The following is a 16,947-nucleotide window of genomic DNA, read 5'->3' on the forward strand; positions in this document are numbered from 1 at the left end:
ACTAGATGCCAACACAAAGACAAAAAGAATAAGAAATGTCAAATCAATTTCAGTTTCTTCTTTCAGAGAACTGATGCCTTGGAGTTTAGAGAAATTTCATTATACTGAATTACAGTATGGATAATATGAAGAAAAGAGGGCTAGGTGTATAAGGAGTAAATAGATCATTACTGGCTGACAGTTTTACCCAAAGAATGCTGATGCAAACTTTGTTATATTCCTTCCTATATATTGTATGGGAATGGTATGCCTGGAGTACTACAGTATAGCAACCCTGCCTAGCAAAGAGGAGTTAAAAGGGACAGGAGGTCAAATGTTATAGAAAATTGTTTGACCTAAAGTATTAGGAAAATATAGATCCATGGTTCTCATAGGTGGCTGGATGCAGGAGGGGTGGGGTTATTTTGTCCCCCAGAAAACATTTGGCAATATCTGGGAACACTTTTGGTTGTCACAACTGGGGAAGAGAATGCTATTGGAATAGATAAGGAAGAGATCAGGATGGTGTTAAACACCCAACAATGTACAGTACGATCCCCCTTTTCCCAACGAAGAATTATCTTACCCAACTATTAATAGTGCCAAGGTTGAGAAACCCTAACAGAAAGGATATCTGGGTATCAATACATAAATACATAATTTCTTCACATATAACATTTAAAAATCAGTATTTAATTACAAATGATTTGTTCTACAGTCCAGCAATACAAAGTGTTGCATTAGTACCACCAAAACCAAAGGAATTGGTGAGGCCAATAAATCTTTTCTCAGTTTTCCATTCCTGTGCCTTTAGTGGAACATAGTTGAGATCAAATTCTGGTTCTGTACAATCCAGGTTTAAAGTAGGTGGTAGTTTTTGATAATAACAAGCTAATGTGGTAAAAGCTGCCTCGACCGCCCCTGCAGCTCCCAGCAGATGTCCTGTTGCTCCCTTAGTTGAGGAAACTGCAAGGGCATATGCATGGTCTTTGAAGAGATGTTTGATAGCTTTGTTTTCAGCAGCATCTCCCAACGGTGTGGAAGTAGCATGTGCATTGATATAGGATATCTCTTCAGGCTGTACACCTGCATCTTTTAAAGCAGCAGCCATACACCTAATAAAACAAGAAAAGACATTTATCAGGACTAAGTTTAATTTTAACAAAAGTCTCCTTATCTGTATGGCTTATGTGAAACAAATGTAGGTATCCAAGTACACTGGACGAAAAAAATCCCTTGCTCTAGTAACGGAACACTATCTTGGATTACCATGTGAGTTAGGATGCCATCTATATGCGAATAATGAGTCACACTCACTACCTTGGACTGGTTCATCACCAAGAGTTAAACACACAAGCCAATGCAAGATTGTATAATCTCAAATAAAATATAATTTCATTTATTTGCATTGGCATTTTTCCTTGGGGAAAAAATACCATGTTGACTCAAGACTAGAATAATTTTTATTCTAGGGATTTTTGAAGTGTGGCAATTTTTTACGAGAATTATGATTTTTCTTTCACATTTAAATTAAAAACTTGGCATACTTCCCAATAATCTACTGTTTCATTGTTTCAAATAACCTTTCAAAATCCTCTTTATTTAGGCTATAAGAATTCTAAACAAAAAACTACAAAGGCAAGCTAAGCCAAACAAACTTAAGAGTAAAAATTATATCTAAAACGACCTCTAAAAACGTTTTGGATGTCATCTTCTTTTAGTTCCTAAGAGAAATATACATGTATGTGTGTATATTTCTTAACAGCCAGCTCAGAGTATAATCTGAAGTATGCTGAAAGGTTTCCTGTGAACACAACCATTTCTTCATCTATTTTGTTACTATACTTGACATTTTTAGCACCAACAACTACTCACTAAAATCCAAAAGTAGGCCAGGTATGGTAGCTCACGCCTGTAATCCCAGCACTTTGGGAGGCCAAGGCAGGAGGATTGCTTGAGGCCAGGAGTTTGAGACCAGCTCTTGCTCTGGCAACATAGCAAGACCCCAACTCTATTAAAAAAAAAAAAAAAAAAAGAAGAAAAAAGAAAAAGAAACAAAAACAAATACAATTCAAACATATAATTTAGGGGTGGGTAAACTATGGCCCTGGCTAGATGCCTATTTTTGTAAATAGTTTCATTGGAACACATTCATGCCCACTCATTTACATACTGTCTACGGCTGCTTTCACATGACAATGGCAGAGTTGATCAGTTGCAACAGACTCCATGGCCCACAAAGCCAAAAATATTTACTATATTTTTCCCATTACAGAAAAGGTTGCTAACTCTGGCTAATTTAACTGAGTAAAACATAGTATGATTTAAGAAAGCTAAACTATTAGCTATCTATTAACACGTTATCAGGGGCTTTTTTTTTTTTTTTTTTTTCATTTTAAATGCACTAATCTGTAGCAGTTAACTTAAATGTAGTCCTTAAACCAGCAGTATCACCATCACCTGTTAGAACTACAGAATCTCTCAGCCTGGGAAATAAAGCGAAACCCCATCTCCACAAAAAAATTCAAAAAAAAGAAAACTGGTCTCAGTGGCACATTCCTGTAGTCCCAGCTACTCAGGAAGCTGAGGTGAGAGGAGTGCTTGAGCCCCGGAGTTAGAGACTGCAGTGAGATAAGACCAGCATGGGCAATACAGAGAGACCCTGTCTCTAAAAAAAAACAAAACAAAACAGAATCTCAAGCACCACCCTAGACCTACAGAATCAGAATCAGCATTTTAAATAAGATCCCTAGGTGATTATAGTTTGAGAAGTGCTGATTTGAAAAGAACAGAGCCCTGTTGAAATGGAGCAAAGACCAGACACATCTAGACAGGTTGACTTTACTTTCCAAGTCTGATGAAGGGTCAAAGAGGAGGACTTTGTGAGGGAGCACACTGATGCTTAAGCACAAATGGAGGCGTGAAAAGTTGGCAAAGACACACGTGGTCTTTTCCACAACTCCACTGGCTTTAACTCAAACGCAGTTTTTTTTAAGGACGTTCGAATGCTTTGAAATACTTCAAATGTCTTAAGCAAAGAATTAAACAATCGTGTTTAGTCTAAAACAGAAAAACAATAGAGATACTGTACACTAAGGCCAGACACTACAATTTTCCCTAATTTGGGATTCCCAATAAAGTGTCTTATTTGGAGACCTATTTTGAAGGCAATAACCCATCTTTACCTTAAGGCACCTTCTCCTTCAGGATCAGGGGCAGTTATGTGACCAGCATCACCTGAGAGTCCATAGCCCAAAACTTCTGCATAGATCCGGGCTCTTCTTTGAACAGCATGTTCATATTCTTCCAGCACCAGCACAGCTGCACCTTCTCCCATTACAAAACCATCTCTCTTTGGATGAAATGGTCGACATGCCAACTTGGGATCTGAGTTTGTGCTCAGAGCCCGGGCTCTGGAAAACCCAGCAAGAGATAAAGGGCTAATACAAGAATCTGTACCTCCAGCCACCATCACATCAGCATCACCATGGGCTATAAATCTAAAAGAGTCTCCCACAGCATGAGCTCCTGTGGTACAGGCTGTGGATACTGCATGATTTGGGCCCTTGAGTTTATATCGAATGCTGACCTGGCCTGCTGCCATATTGACCAGAATCTTAGGGACAAAAAACGGGCTAACTTTATTGTAACCTTTTGTCTGAAAATTCAAAGCAGTTTCAGAAACAACTTCAAGAGGAATCATTCCCATGCCAATTGCAACACCAGTAGCCGCTTGATCAGCTTCTGACTGAGGATGCCAGCCAGAATCCTTCATGGCTAATTCTGCAGCCCCAATGGCCATAATGGTGGGAGAAGACATGGACTTGATATCTGATTTGGACACAAAGTTTTGTTCATTGAACTGACCTTCATCACTACCTCTTGGCACATAAGCAGCAACACTGCAAGGGATACTCTTATACTCTTCACCAACCAGTGGAACAATTCCACTCTTTCCTCCGATAAGACGATCCCAAACCAGGTGAGTTCCAACACCAAGAGGAGTCACTAAGCCAATGCCTGTAATGACAACTCGCCTATGCAATCCGGATATTGGCACAGTTCCGAAAAACTTCCTTTTACTTCTTGTTAACTGTTGGCATAATCTTGAACATAGAAGATGAGTGCTTGTAATTTTCAGGAAATTTTGCAGGGAGTTGGACATGATTAAGATTCAGATGATCAGAAACACATTCCTGTAAAAGACCGCAACACACCTAGGAGTTATTATTTTAAATAGCTTAAGGGCCTAAGGAAAAACATCCAAGATGTTCCTTTGGGTGCTTGATATGAGCTACTAATGAACCCGGGGAAAATGTTATATAATCTCAATTTATACCTTAACATCAAACTACCTGTTTAAACTTATCTCCTTTTTTGGACTGTAAGTGCCCTCAGACATTTGAAGACAAATAAATTAATTGATGATTCATTCGATTCACCAAAACAGTAATTCAATGAAAAATATAAAGGCACCTCCAGCCTGATATGTGCTGCAGGAAGCATCCTTTGTCAGGATTACTGATAACTTCTTCTAAATGGCATTTCTGGTGTCAGTGGCACAGAAAACACATTTCAGGGCATATTCTTTAAAGTAAGTAAGTAAGTGGGCTTTATCAATCTTCAATACTTAAGGATAACCAGCATTTTCAAAACGCCACCCAGGGCCAAGAGGCCTAGACTGAGCGTCTGGATACATGGGTTGGCAATAGACTCTGTGACCAAGCTTGCGACTGGGGGAAGGGGACAAGTCTTTCCACTCCTCTAAACTTCTCCAATTGAATCATCTGTGGAAGGAGGGGTTAGGACTGGTGGATGACTTCAAGGGTACGACAAAGGCCAGGGGCGGGAGTAAAAGGGTGTAGCCATTCCCTGTACCGCCTCTCAGGCACCACCACACATGTACACACCCCGAAGAAGCATGGCGAGAGAAAAAGAAATCAGGCCCCAGGTCCTCGGACTCCCCTCTCGAAATTCAACCCCGACTTGATTTGAATGTAAAGGAGGAAAGCAGGGGCGAAGGAGGAGGGTAGCGAGCGATACCTGTAACAGGGCTAACACCGTCCTAGACGATGACGCTCTCGAGCGCACGCGCACGCGCACACGCACGTACGCGCATGCGCGCTCCCACGCACGCGTCCCGTTCCACTCCCCTTCCGCCGGTTGACTTTAAGCCGCGTCACCTTGGCGGAGGTCAGACAGCGGGAGGCGGCTGGGTCGCTGTTTGCCTTAGCCGAGACACCCCTCTCGGAACCTCAGTGACTCGCCGATAATCAAGGACCTGCAAATAACGCGATGAGATAGCATTTTCACTCATCAAAACGGCATTTTTTCTTTGGCAGTGATAATGCCCAAATAATACTTTTTGTCGGAGAAGGGACACCATCGTATTCTACTGGAATTCTAAGAAAGAATTAAGGAAATTACTGCAGTCTCTAAGTTATTGCTATAGCTCGCAACGTTATTAGTAATTGTGAGTAAAGTAGAACTAACCAAATGGCCAACATCAGGAAATTTGTTATCAGTCTTGTGGTACATCCAAATGCCATGCAGCCGTTTAAAATAACTCTACAGGTGAATGTTTATTAATGAGATATTGAGAATATTTGTTAGGAGACATAGTTACAAAACAGTATGTATCCGTTTTTTTCAAAAAAATAATTCTTTAAAGGTCTGCAAGATGTATACTGATTGTGATCTTTCCCTCATTTTTGCTTAGCTTTATTTAATAAAACTTTTCTACAATAAACAAATGTTTTTGTAATAAAGTTTTTACTTTTTAAAAGTTGTCACCAGGCTGTTCTGCCTATGGAGTAGTCATTCTTTGTTCCTTTACTTTCTTAATAAACTTCCTTTCACTTAAAAATTATCACCAGATTTGAGACAGTGCTCAAAAATTGTCTTCATTGTCACAATGGAGACATTTGTTTCTAAGTGTCTGAAAAATTCATTAACTGTTTGCTCAGAGCTGACTGCAAATCGATAAAGTGAAAATATAACATGAAAATGTAAAAAAGCACAAATTCGACAAGATGGTATTCATTGAACATCTGTTTTTCACATGCTATCCCAGGCGTGAGTTTTGTCCTTGCTCTTCTTTGGAAAAATGGTTGAGCATAGAATCTTCATCTGGACCTTCTAGTTATATTTATGTTTTTTTCTGGGCAATGCCTCTTGAAGCCATTGTTTCCAAGTAGAGTGCTCTGCATTCTTTCCTACCCCTACAGAAGAATGTGAGTCAAGCTTAGCATTCCAGGTTGGTCCTGGATTTAAATGAGTTTGGAAATCTATTTTGTTTAAAATAATTCAGCAAAGCCCAGTTTGACCTTTGTCCCAGGCCTAACCAGTCACCTCTAGTATGATCCTCATTCAGTGACAAAATAGAGTTACTTGAAGAATTAAAACAAACACATGTGGTTATAAAACAACACTGATGAATAAGTGCCTAAACTTGATCTCTTTTCATTGCTGTCTTTAATAGTGTGAAAATACCTACAATATTTTCTCTGAAGCTGAACTCATATGAAACATACAGTTTTAATGTGCTATTTCTTTTGTAATATCACAAAATCATCTTGGCTAAGAGGTGACAAATTAAAATCTTTCAGAAAAGTAAAAAGACCATCATTTTTGTACCTACCTCTTATCACCTTTTCTTTGATCTGGAAAAGGGTGGGAAATTTTATGATATTTTATGGCTTTACATATTTGGTACCATATTTCCTGCTACAATTCCATCGTGTCTTCTTGCACCAAAATCTTCAAATGGGCTCTGCTTATCCTACCCTCCTATTAAGACTTCCTAGGTTTGCCTTAAATTCTTTGTAATCTGATTCAAAACTATCTTTCCAGTTATGGCTCCCATTCTCTATTAAATGAGCTTTCCACCCAGCAAACTGATTTTTTCACTATACATGTCTTGATTGACCCTAACTTTTCTCATCTCTGTGCTTCTGCTATTTTCAACAACTATTCATTTTCTTCCTATCAATGCTTGAAGTTTGAATGCAAAAATGAGTACAGGTATGGTTCTTGCTTTCAAGAAGTTCATGGTCTAGTAAAGGGAGACACCCATAGAAACAAGTAAGTACAAACTATTTAAACAGGTGCTATAGTGGAATTATTATAATACCAAAGGGACAATGAGGTCCGTGCTACCTCGTAAAGTCAGAAAAGTCTTCAGAGAAAGGATCCTTGAACTGCATCTTGGAAATGAATGTTTGTCTAGTAAATTGGGTGGGAAAGGGCATCCTAGCAGGAGGAGTAGAACAAAGGCCTGGAGAAATGAAGTGTCATGGTATCTTCCACAAACAGCTAAGTATGTGGCCCATGTCAAATTTGAAGTATGGGACAAAGCAACAGTAAAAGCATGAGGGTAAGGCAGGGCCCAGATCACAAAAGCCTGGGGTATCATACTGAGGACTTTGGGTTTAATCCCATAGTTCAGAGAGCATATGCTAGCCTTCATGGTATAATTTGGAGTGCAACATTCTTTTATTGATTCTAAACTCCTCTAGAAAGGACATGGTAAACTCTCTCATTCCCTTCACCGGAGTCTCTCTTACTCCTCTTTGTCTTGAACTAAGCCAGTTAAAATATTTAAGTTATCAGACTGGTTCCTGACACCATTTGACTTTAGAATGTGGATAGAGGGAGCCACAGAAAACTTTCTACCAGGAGAACAACATGATCAGATGGGTGCTTTAGAAAGATCACTGTTGCACAAATGAGCAGGGTGGGTTGGAAGGATATGAAAATGGACACAGGGAAGAAAGTTAAGAATGGATGAAACACGAGGAGGCTCTGAAGGCAATGGCGAGGAGAGATGCAGAAGATGTTGAGAAGGAAACATTACTAGGATATTGTACATGATTTAAGGAGGGTGGGGAGTCTCTCACAGCTAGCAAGTCCTCTCCTTTCTCACCTCAACCTCTCAATTTAAGGCTTCTGTTCAAATTGTCCCCCCTCACTGAAACTGCAGCCCACAGTGAAATTTTCCTCCCTCTAAACTAGTAGTTCTCAAAGTTTACTGTGTATCAAAATCACCTGAAGGGCTTGTTACCACACAGATTGCTGGGTCCCATCTTTAAATATGGAGCTTCAGAATTTGTTTTCCTGACAAGTTTCCTGCTGATGCTGCTGTTGCTTGTCCAACCACTGCTCTAAACTTATGACTTCTATGAAAGTAGGGATCATACTTGTCTCCTTCACAGTGTTGAGCAACTACTAGTCCCTTCATAAATATATGAAGAATGAATGAATGAATGAATAAATCAACATTTATCCTTACATTTGATAGTACGAATGCACTTTTTGTGCATTTCTCACCAAATGACTTTTGCAAAAACCAATGCCATAGCCTTAATATTGTGACAACAATGTACAGTCCATAAAGTAATAGAAATCACCATTTTAAAAAAATCATCTGAAATTTAAGTCCTTCCAAATAACTCTTCAGCAACACTTCTGTTAAAGTTCTTGAGTAACTATAATCTCTTTTGAATACCACCATTTATAAAGCTATTAAGGGAATCCATTATAATAAGGACTTTGTCTCTCATTTTCTTGGATGCTTCCTCCACTTCAGTCAAGTTGCAGATATTCTAATTCTTCCATTTCCTTTAGAAAAGCTGAATAAGCTACCCTAACTTTTATACCCATCGTTGTTTCAAACAAGCAAAGAATGGTCTAGTACTAAATCAGCATTGAAATTCTTGTTCTTTTATTTATTTATTCATTTTTGTTCCAAAATGAAGATTTTATTTTCAGGATTTCACCTTTATTAAGATAAGAACATCATTTTTAGAGTTGACATATCATGGCACTATTCTTTTCTTTTTCTTTTTTTGAGATAGAGTCCCGCTCTGTCACCCAGGCTGGAGTACAGTGGGGCGATCTCAGCTCACTGCAACCTCCGCATCCTGGGTTCAAGCAATTCTCCTGCCTCGCAGCCTCCCAAGTAGCTGGGACTCTAGGCGTGCACTACCACACCTGGCTAACACTATTCTTTAATAAAACAGAAAAAAGAAAGAACTCTCTAAATTTTTCCCACAATTAGTTTGGTGATATTAAAAAGTTAACCTCCATAAAAACCATTAGCAAGGAGAGGAGTTGAAGTCTTTCAGGAATTTGTAGAGTGATTCACTATTGTGTGACTACATTAAGTGATTAACCAACAACTCTTTATTCAGTACCTGCCGTGTGCAAAGCAGTCTGAGACAGATGGCACGAGAGACTTTTAATCAAATAGGGAAGACAAAACTATTGATAACTTACAGTGAGATAGCGTTTTAGTTGAGGAAACAAACTATTATGAAGAGAAAAAAGTCATTTTGTTCCCCCATAAAAGTACCCCTATGACCATTCTATCTGTCAGGGGGAAGCCTGAGCTGACAGCTTTCTGCCCTTCACTTGACACCTCTGCTTCAATACCAGAGCATTTCCACTTTGGTGTTTTGTATATAGACAATCTTCCTGTGATTTTTTTTTTTTTTTTTTTTTTTTGTAGAGATGGGGTCTTGCCATGTTGCCCAGGCTGGTCTTGAACTCCTGGGCTCAAGCGATCCACCTACCTTGGTCTCCCAAAGTATTGGGATTACAGGTGTGAGCCACCATGTCCAGCCCCTAAAATTTTATTTGAAAAAAAAAAAAAAAGTTCTGTTGCATTTTTAAAAGTTACAAATACTGTATAATATATATTATTCTCATATAATTAGTAAAGGATAAATAAATGTATCAATGGAAAAAAGAAACCCAGATTAAGAGGAATAAATTTTGTGATAGCTATATCCCCAGACCCAAGCCCCCAATCCATTGTGTAGTTGTAGGAGACTACATTTCCCAGACTCTCCCCTTTTATCTTTTTATGCGATTTTTTTTTTTTCCTTGATGAGGCCTCACTCTTAGCAATGATATGGTAGAGAAAATGCTATATGGGCTCATGTGGTTAAAAGTAGGTGTGACTTTTTTTTTTTTTTTTGTCCAAGCAGGCTGCCTGGATTTGTAAATAAAATTTCACTAGAACACAACCATGCCCATTTATTTTCAAGTATTGTCTGTGAGCTACAACTGCAGAGGCAGAGTTAAATAGCACAAAGCCTAAAACACTTACTATGTGGCCCTTTACAGAAAATGTTTCTTGACCCCTGTTCTAAGGAATGGAAGGAGACTGGGTCCACTGACATTATGACACCTGCATTATTAAACTGTTACATGAGCCAGAAAGAAATTATTCTTGTGTTAAGCCACTGAAAATTTTAGTTACAGAAGCTAGCAACATACTACTATTTGTTGAACACACCGTACTTGGAAGCTGGTCCAAAGATCTACATATTTATTAAAAGCGTGCCTATGTCTGGGAGACGAATAGTCATTGAAGTGGATGGCACAGCTTAGGGTCTTGTTCGTAGATTCTGGAAGAAAATTTCAAGTCTTAAAAGCAAACAAATGAAACATCAAGAAATTTAAAAGAGGTTATTCAGGCAAATCACTTATCTTAAGAAATAAAGTCAAGAAAAATACTTGGTGAGGTTGAAAAGGAATTTCTGCAGAGAAGGAAGCCACTGGTACAGTACACTTTCAAGGACATGGTGGGGCAGACTGGATTAAAATAGTTAGGGATGCATCTTCTAAGAGGAATAAAATACCTTGATCACATGATCTACCTAAAAAACAAGTCACAAAATAATACTTACCCTTACTGTGTGGGATGCAAATTTTTATTCTCTTCCCTTCCCGCCCCCGACATTCTATAATATTGCGCAAATATTATGCATGTGTTTTACGCTGGTCACCACGCCGTAAACCGAATCCACAACCCATTATTATGTTGCAACCTATGGTTTAAAAATACACTTCCTTACAGAGGAATCATATACTAGTTGAGCTGGAACTTAGATTTTCAGTCATTAGCCAAATTCTGAAAAGAATCCATGTAACAAACCCAGCAGTTTACAGCCATGGTTTTGTTTTTGACGTTTGTTGCTCCTTCCTTCTGGGGTCTTTCGTCTACATCTATGTAGAACGTTCTGACAATCTGCGAAGAGAAGTCTCTAAGGTCGTTTTATTTGTGGGTAAAGGAGGGAGGTACATGCGGTCTCTCCACCTTAATAGCTGGATCAATTAGGCTGGCCCCGGGGCGCAGAGGGATCCGAGTTTCTGAGAGGCACGTGCCAGCACCATTCGCCCGATACCTCCAGACCAAAGCCGGCCTCCCCTCCAGCCGAGCTCTTCCTTCCTAAAGGACTGGACATCCCCCTCCTCCAGGCCCACACCCCTCAGCCTCGGCGCCTAGGCCCCGCCTCTCCCTGCAGAACCCCTTCCCAAGCTGTACGACCAGGCCCCAACTCTGGGTCGAAGTACCTCTTCCCTGCCGGCCGAGGCCCCCCACCTTCTTCCGAACAGCCCCTCGCCCCTCCCGAAGGGGCAGCCGTAGCTCCCAGCCGAGCTCCCAGGCTGCTGACCCAGGTCCCTGACCCCGCCCCTGCCGGCCGAGGACCCCGCCCCTCCCGGTGGCTGCGGTAGCCGCTGCGCGCTGAGGCGCCTGCTCAGTGTGGGACGCGGAGCGCGAGGGGCGGCGGCGGCCGCTGGCGCTCAAGCATGGCGGCGACGGCGGCGTTGGGCAGCTCCTCAGGCTCGGCGTCCCCGGCCGTGGCCGAGCTGTGCCAGAACACTCCGGAGACCTTTCTGGAGGCCTCCAAGCTGCTGCTCACCTATGCTGACAACATCCTCAGGTGCAGGGCAACGGGGTCGGACGGCGGGTACCGGGGTGGGTGGGCCGCGGCGCCTTGTTCGGCCAGGGACTGGGGCGTCCGGCCTGAGCTTCAGAGGGCAGCGACGCCCGGACAGACCGGGACCTGGAGCTGGTTCTGCTCCTAATGTCCGAGCCCGCCGGCCAGGGGCCTCGGGACCCGGCCAAGTCCCATCCCCGCTCTAGAAAAGGAAGTTTCTTTGCAGTTGTGACTTGGCACCTGCAGTCGGGGTGCTGCGTGTGAATTGGAGTCCCGGAAGCGGGGTGGGCGGAGGAGAGGTAGGAAGGCGTGCTGCAGACACTGCCGCTCTTCTCGTCGTTTAACGGCCTCAGGTATCAGGACACAGCGGTAACCGCACCGCGCGTGTCATTCCCCCTGCGTGCATTTTTCGAGCGGAGTGGCTTACATTTCCACATACTTATCAGAAGTTACTCACTGACAAAGTGATGTTTTCGTCCCATGTTGAGACTATCCGAGTACTAAAGCATATGCTTCTGAAGTGGTGGGTTTTAAAATTTTTAATGTTTTTTTCCGCCCACTTTTGTTGATTGAAACATTATAGTATTTTGAAGTTACAGTTTTTATATTAATACCTGGATTGTACTATATAACATAACCCTTTAAGAATTCGTGGAAGTAATCGCCTTGGATGAGAGTAATTTGCTTCATTCTCCTTTCAGCAAAATTGCACTTCTAGAGGTCTAAGGGACCGTGTAGATTTTGGGAATTGGGAGGCAAGTTTGATTATTCATTTTGAATAAGTACCCACCTCAACTCTTCAGATCAAATGATGTGTCTTAACGGAGGGACATGGTGTAGGGGGGAGGGAAATGGAACTGAGGTTAAAGGAGCGCCGCTTGCTTTAGTGGTGTTACCTCATTTATCAGGTCACCGTGATTAATTAGGTTCTCTGTTCCCCTCAGCCCCTGGTGTATTAAGTGTTAGGTATATTGTCATGAAGTCTAAAAGGAAATTCTTCTCAGTTTCAAGGTTATAGGTTTCATGTGACCCAATTTTAGACATTAGTTACGTGTGCAGTTTTTAAAATCCATGTCAGTAATATTTCATTTAGGCAATGGTAATGATTTTTAAAGTAAATTGAAGGGAAAATATATTGAGCCCTTATTTTGTGGCAGATACTATGAAAGATGCAACATGTAGCCTGTTCACAGCTACGTAATTGTGACCTGTGTGGGGACCACCTTCCTGCTCTGTGACACCTTCTCAACTCACCTTTTCTACTCTTTGAGGCCTTACAGCTCTTCACAGTACAAGGATGCCAAGGGACTCCATAAATGAACTGATAGGCTGGATTCTCCAGAGCCCATTAGCTGAGACCACCTGGAAAGCCACCAGGCTATTTAAAACCCCACTAGTCAGAAAAGAGAGACTCACTTCTGCTTTAAATCTAGTGAACCCCAAAATGCTGAAGTTTAGTATGAGGAGGAAACCTTTGCATGCAAATAATGACATTTAGCATCATAATCTTCATTATGAGTGTTTACTAATGGCTTGTTTCTGATTTTCATTTTTGAGACGGAGTTTGCTCTTTTTGATAAGGCTGGAGTTCAGTGGCGCTATCTTGACTCACTGCAACCTCCGCCTCCCGGGTTCAAGATTCTGAAAGATGAGGGGTGTGGCAATGAGCACAAAGAATAGTGGACACACTGGAATAATGCTGGGAAGTTAAGAGTTTAAGAAAGCCTTCGTGCGTTGCTTTTCCAAGGATAGGAAAGAGGATATGATGGGTTTGAAGTCTAATGTCCCTACAGCCCTTTAAGTCTTTGAGGGCTTCAGGGTCAGGCCTTTGGTATCAGTCTGTGCACAAAACCACGGTCAGTTTACTCAACATACTTAATAAGAAAAAGAATTTGAGGAACTGGATGTGACTGTCATTGCTGGAGCCTGTTTGCAGTATTATTTTACTGAGAAAAATAGATTAATGTGAGGTCCAGAGATGATATAAAAATAAAATTGCTCACTGGGCACGGTGGCTCACGCCTGTAACCCCAGCACTGTGGGAGGCCAAGGTGGGCGGATTGCTTGAGGTTAGGAGTTTGAGACCAGCCTGGGCAACATGGCTAAACCCCATCTCTACAAAAAAATTAAAAAATTAGCTAAGCGTGGTGGCAGACACCTGTAGTTCCAGCTACTTGGAGGGCAGAGGTGGGAGGCTGGCTTGAGCCCATGATCATGCCACTGCATTCTAGCCTTGATGGCAAAGTGAGACCTTTCTCAAAAAAGAAAAAAAAAAATGCTCGCTAGAAACTAAAGAAGAAAATCTATATTGTATATCAGTAGTTAAATGGAAACAACGTGTATCAAAATAATAAAGACCAGTCAAAGTGGCTCTCCCACCTGTAATACCAGGGCTTTAGGACACCCCAGGTAGAAGGATTGCAGCCAGGGCAACACAGTGAGACCCCATCTCTTAAAAAAAAAAATTAGCCATGCTTGGTGGCTCACCTGTCGTCCTAGCTACTTCAGAGGCTGAGGCAGGAGGATTGCTGAGCCCAGGAGTTCTAAGCAGCAATGAGCTTTGATGGCGCAATGAGCTTTGATGGCGCCATTGCACTCTAGCCGGAGTGACAGAGCAAGACTTTGTTTTTTAAAAAACAAAACAAAAACAAACTATATGAGAACTGATGTGTATAAGAATTTTTAAACAATTGTGAAAGAAGGAAGAAACTAGAAAATTAGCCCAGAGAAAGACCAAGCATGTAGAGATCTGAAAGCTGTGAGGAAAAGAATAGATTAAAATAGCTCAAGCAGTTTTGAACCTGCAGGATATATCATCCTGGTGGTACTGACATGTTTATCAACCTGTGAAATACATTGAGTGTCAGGAAAAGATGCCTCATTTATCTAAAACTAGGTTTGATAAATGTAGGATTATTTTATAGTTCAGTTTTCTTAAGTGATAGAGAGGCTCACTTGTGAGACAGTGTAGCATGGAAGCCAGGAATGCTGAATGTTCTGCAGTGCACAAGGAAACTCCACTGAGAAAACGCCCCACATGTTAATGGTGCTAAGACTGAGAAACCTTAATCTAATACACAGAATAAAGAGTTGAGAATAAAATTTTCTTTTTATTTCACAACCATCTGTGATTCTCAAATTACATATAGTAACGAACAATGTTTTTGTTTTAATTTCCAATCCCTTATGGACCTATAACTTTTGTAAAATACACTGAAAATTTCATGGCAATATCAAATTGCTATATACCGAACATTCAATTTCTGTTCTCCTGGCTTCATTTTTATGCCCTTGTAAACAAACAAAAAATTTCTGTACTACTTGTGTATGGGTAGCAAATAATTTGTAGATTAGCACCAATCTGTGGACATTTTGAATAGCAAATAAATAGAGCTTTTGTCTCTGAATATTCTGTAATAAACTTCTATGATTTTTGAAATTAGGGAAAAGTTTAAAAACATTCATTTAGTATTTATGACACTTTGGCCAGTAGGCAATTGACTGGTGAAAAACAAATGCAAAATCTGTTAAAACTTATAAAATTAAAATATTTGGGTTTTGCTTTTGTTTTTACGTCAGAATACCTAGAGAACATGTGTAGAGAGGACAAAGTTGATAAGTCATTTGCTAGCATTTGCCTACTAACCATACCATACCCCAGGCAGATGGCTTCTTATGGAAGTACATCTTCCTATGGATCCTAGATACTGCCTCAGAATTCTTCTTAACATAGTACTTAAAGAACTCACTATCACTTTAAGGCAGTTGGTGTCAGATATGAAACTTATCATCCTAAACTATGTTCTGAGGGTCTTTTGAATATAATACTATGATTATCTTAACCTTACATGCTTTTAATGTTTTTTTAAACAATTCTGATTTATCAAAGTAATTAAAAATCTCAAACCAAAACTTTTCATGTGCTGGTTACTTGTCCCAAGTGTAGTATTCAAAATCTTAATTATGGTAAAAGAAATTTGTGTCTTCCTTTTATTGCCATACTGTCTGTGTCAAGAATGTGTCTTGGGCCAGGTGCGGTGGCTCACACCTGTAATCCCCAGCACTTTGGGAGGCTGAGGCAGGTGGATTACCTGAGGTCAAGAGTTCGAGACCAGCCTGGTCGACATGGTGAAACCCTGTCTCTACTTAAAAAATGCAAAATTAGCCGGGAGTGGTGGCACACCCCTGTAATCCCAGCTACTTGGGAGGCTAAGGTGGGAGAATTGCTTGAACGTGGGAGGCGGAGGCTGTAGTGAGCCTAGGTCACGCCACTGCACTCCAGCTTGGGAAACAGAGCAAGACCCCTCTCTCAAAAAAAAAAAAAAAAAGAATGTATCTTAAACTGAAGAGAAACCCCCCCATCTCAAAAAAATATATACCTTAAACTTAGCAGCACAGAATGTAATTTACTGTTTTTACTTATAGTAAAAACAACCATTGGTTTAGGGAAGAAAGAAAATCAAGTGACTATAAAGGTATACCTAGGTCATGTTTGTCGAAAGTAAAGTCTTTGAAGAACTATGACCTGGTTTTTTAATATATAATCAAACTTTTGTTTTTTGTCAGAAACCCTAATGATGAAAAATATAGATCTATCCGGATTGGAAACACAGCCTTTTCTACTAGACTCTTGCCTGTCAGAGGAGCTGTTGAATGTTTATTTGAAATGGGCTTTGAAGAGGTAAGTATGTTCAAGGATTTCCTCTCCCCTGTTCACGCACAAAGCAGTCATTATCATGTTGGTGAATAATTGAATAAGATAATGTTTTTTAATTTATCATTTTAGGAATCAGTAGAAGTAGTTATTTCTTCACTGATTGGACATTTAAAAATCACAGCAAGTATAGTTTAAAATTTCAGTAAAATATAACAACGCTCCACAGAGAAATTCTTACGAGTCTCAATTCTTTGGAATAAGGGTCAAACATGCAACCCAAGGACCAAATGTGGTTCACTTTAGGCTTTTAGCTGAAACATGATTTGTGAGCACACATGAATACTAATAGAGTCTAGCTACCTGTCTGTAGTAGGAAATGAAAAGAGTCTGAAGTAAACAGAAAAACTGAGTTCAGCTGCCACACAGAAGGGGTTTCTTCTGTGACAGGAGAGGAGTCTCAGTATGTTTTTTTTTTGTTTTTACTTCAAATGAATATTTTGGTGTTATCTTTTGGAATCTTGTGGTGTAGTTTAATTTTATGACACATCGAAAGTAGTTATTAAGATTCTGAATTTTCCTTAT

General features: G+C 40.5%; 2 protein-coding genes across 9 annotated transcripts in view; one reads left to right on the forward strand and one right to left on the reverse strand.

Annotated features, from left to right (window-relative positions):
* Window positions 1-651: 651 nt before the first annotated feature.
* Window positions 652-11,259, reverse strand: OXSM (3-oxoacyl-ACP synthase, mitochondrial). Of its 5 annotated transcripts, XM_058442310.1 has the most exons (5): window positions 10,280-11,259; window positions 9,552-9,603; window positions 5,023-5,260; window positions 3,165-4,175; window positions 652-1,094 (listed from the first exon to the last, which is right to left on the reverse strand). In XM_058442310.1, the coding sequence occupies exons 4-5, from the start codon at window positions 4,142-4,144 to the stop codon at window positions 692-694; spliced, it is 1,383 nt and encodes a 460-aa protein (XP_058298293.1). In that variant the 5' UTR covers window positions 4,145-4,175; window positions 5,023-5,260; window positions 9,552-9,603; window positions 10,280-11,259; the 3' UTR covers window positions 652-691. The 5 variants fall into 5 exon arrangements, with proteins under 5 accessions (XP_058298293.1, XP_032018164.1, XP_032018163.1 ...); XM_032162273.2 differs by lacking the exon at window positions 9,552-9,603 and having other exon boundaries at window positions 10,674-11,259; XM_032162272.2 differs by lacking the exon at window positions 9,552-9,603.
* A 261-nt stretch (window positions 11,260-11,520) lies between these two features.
* NGLY1 (N-glycanase 1) overlaps window positions 11,521-16,947 on the forward strand; it is a 67,548-nt gene continuing 62,121 nt past the window's right edge. For 2 of the 4 annotated variants that reach the window (XR_009214455.1, XM_032162270.2), the window contains exons 1-2: window positions 11,521-11,711; window positions 16,275-16,389. Coding sequence is in view for 3 of the 4 variants with exons in the window: in XM_032162270.2 (XP_032018161.1) it covers window positions 11,578-11,711; window positions 16,275-16,389 (249 nt within the window). In the remaining variant the exon portion in view is untranslated. The remainder of the gene's footprint in view (window positions 11,712-16,274; window positions 16,390-16,947) is intronic. The other 2 variants (XM_032162268.2, XM_032162269.2) reach the window with 1 other exon arrangement.

The sequence above is a fragment of the Hylobates moloch genome, unplaced genomic scaffold (assembly GCF_009828535.3).
Source record: "Hylobates moloch isolate HMO894 unplaced genomic scaffold, HMol_V3 SCAFFOLD_8, whole genome shotgun sequence".
NCBI classification, from domain to species: Eukaryota; Metazoa; Chordata; class Mammalia; order Primates; family Hylobatidae; genus Hylobates; species Hylobates moloch.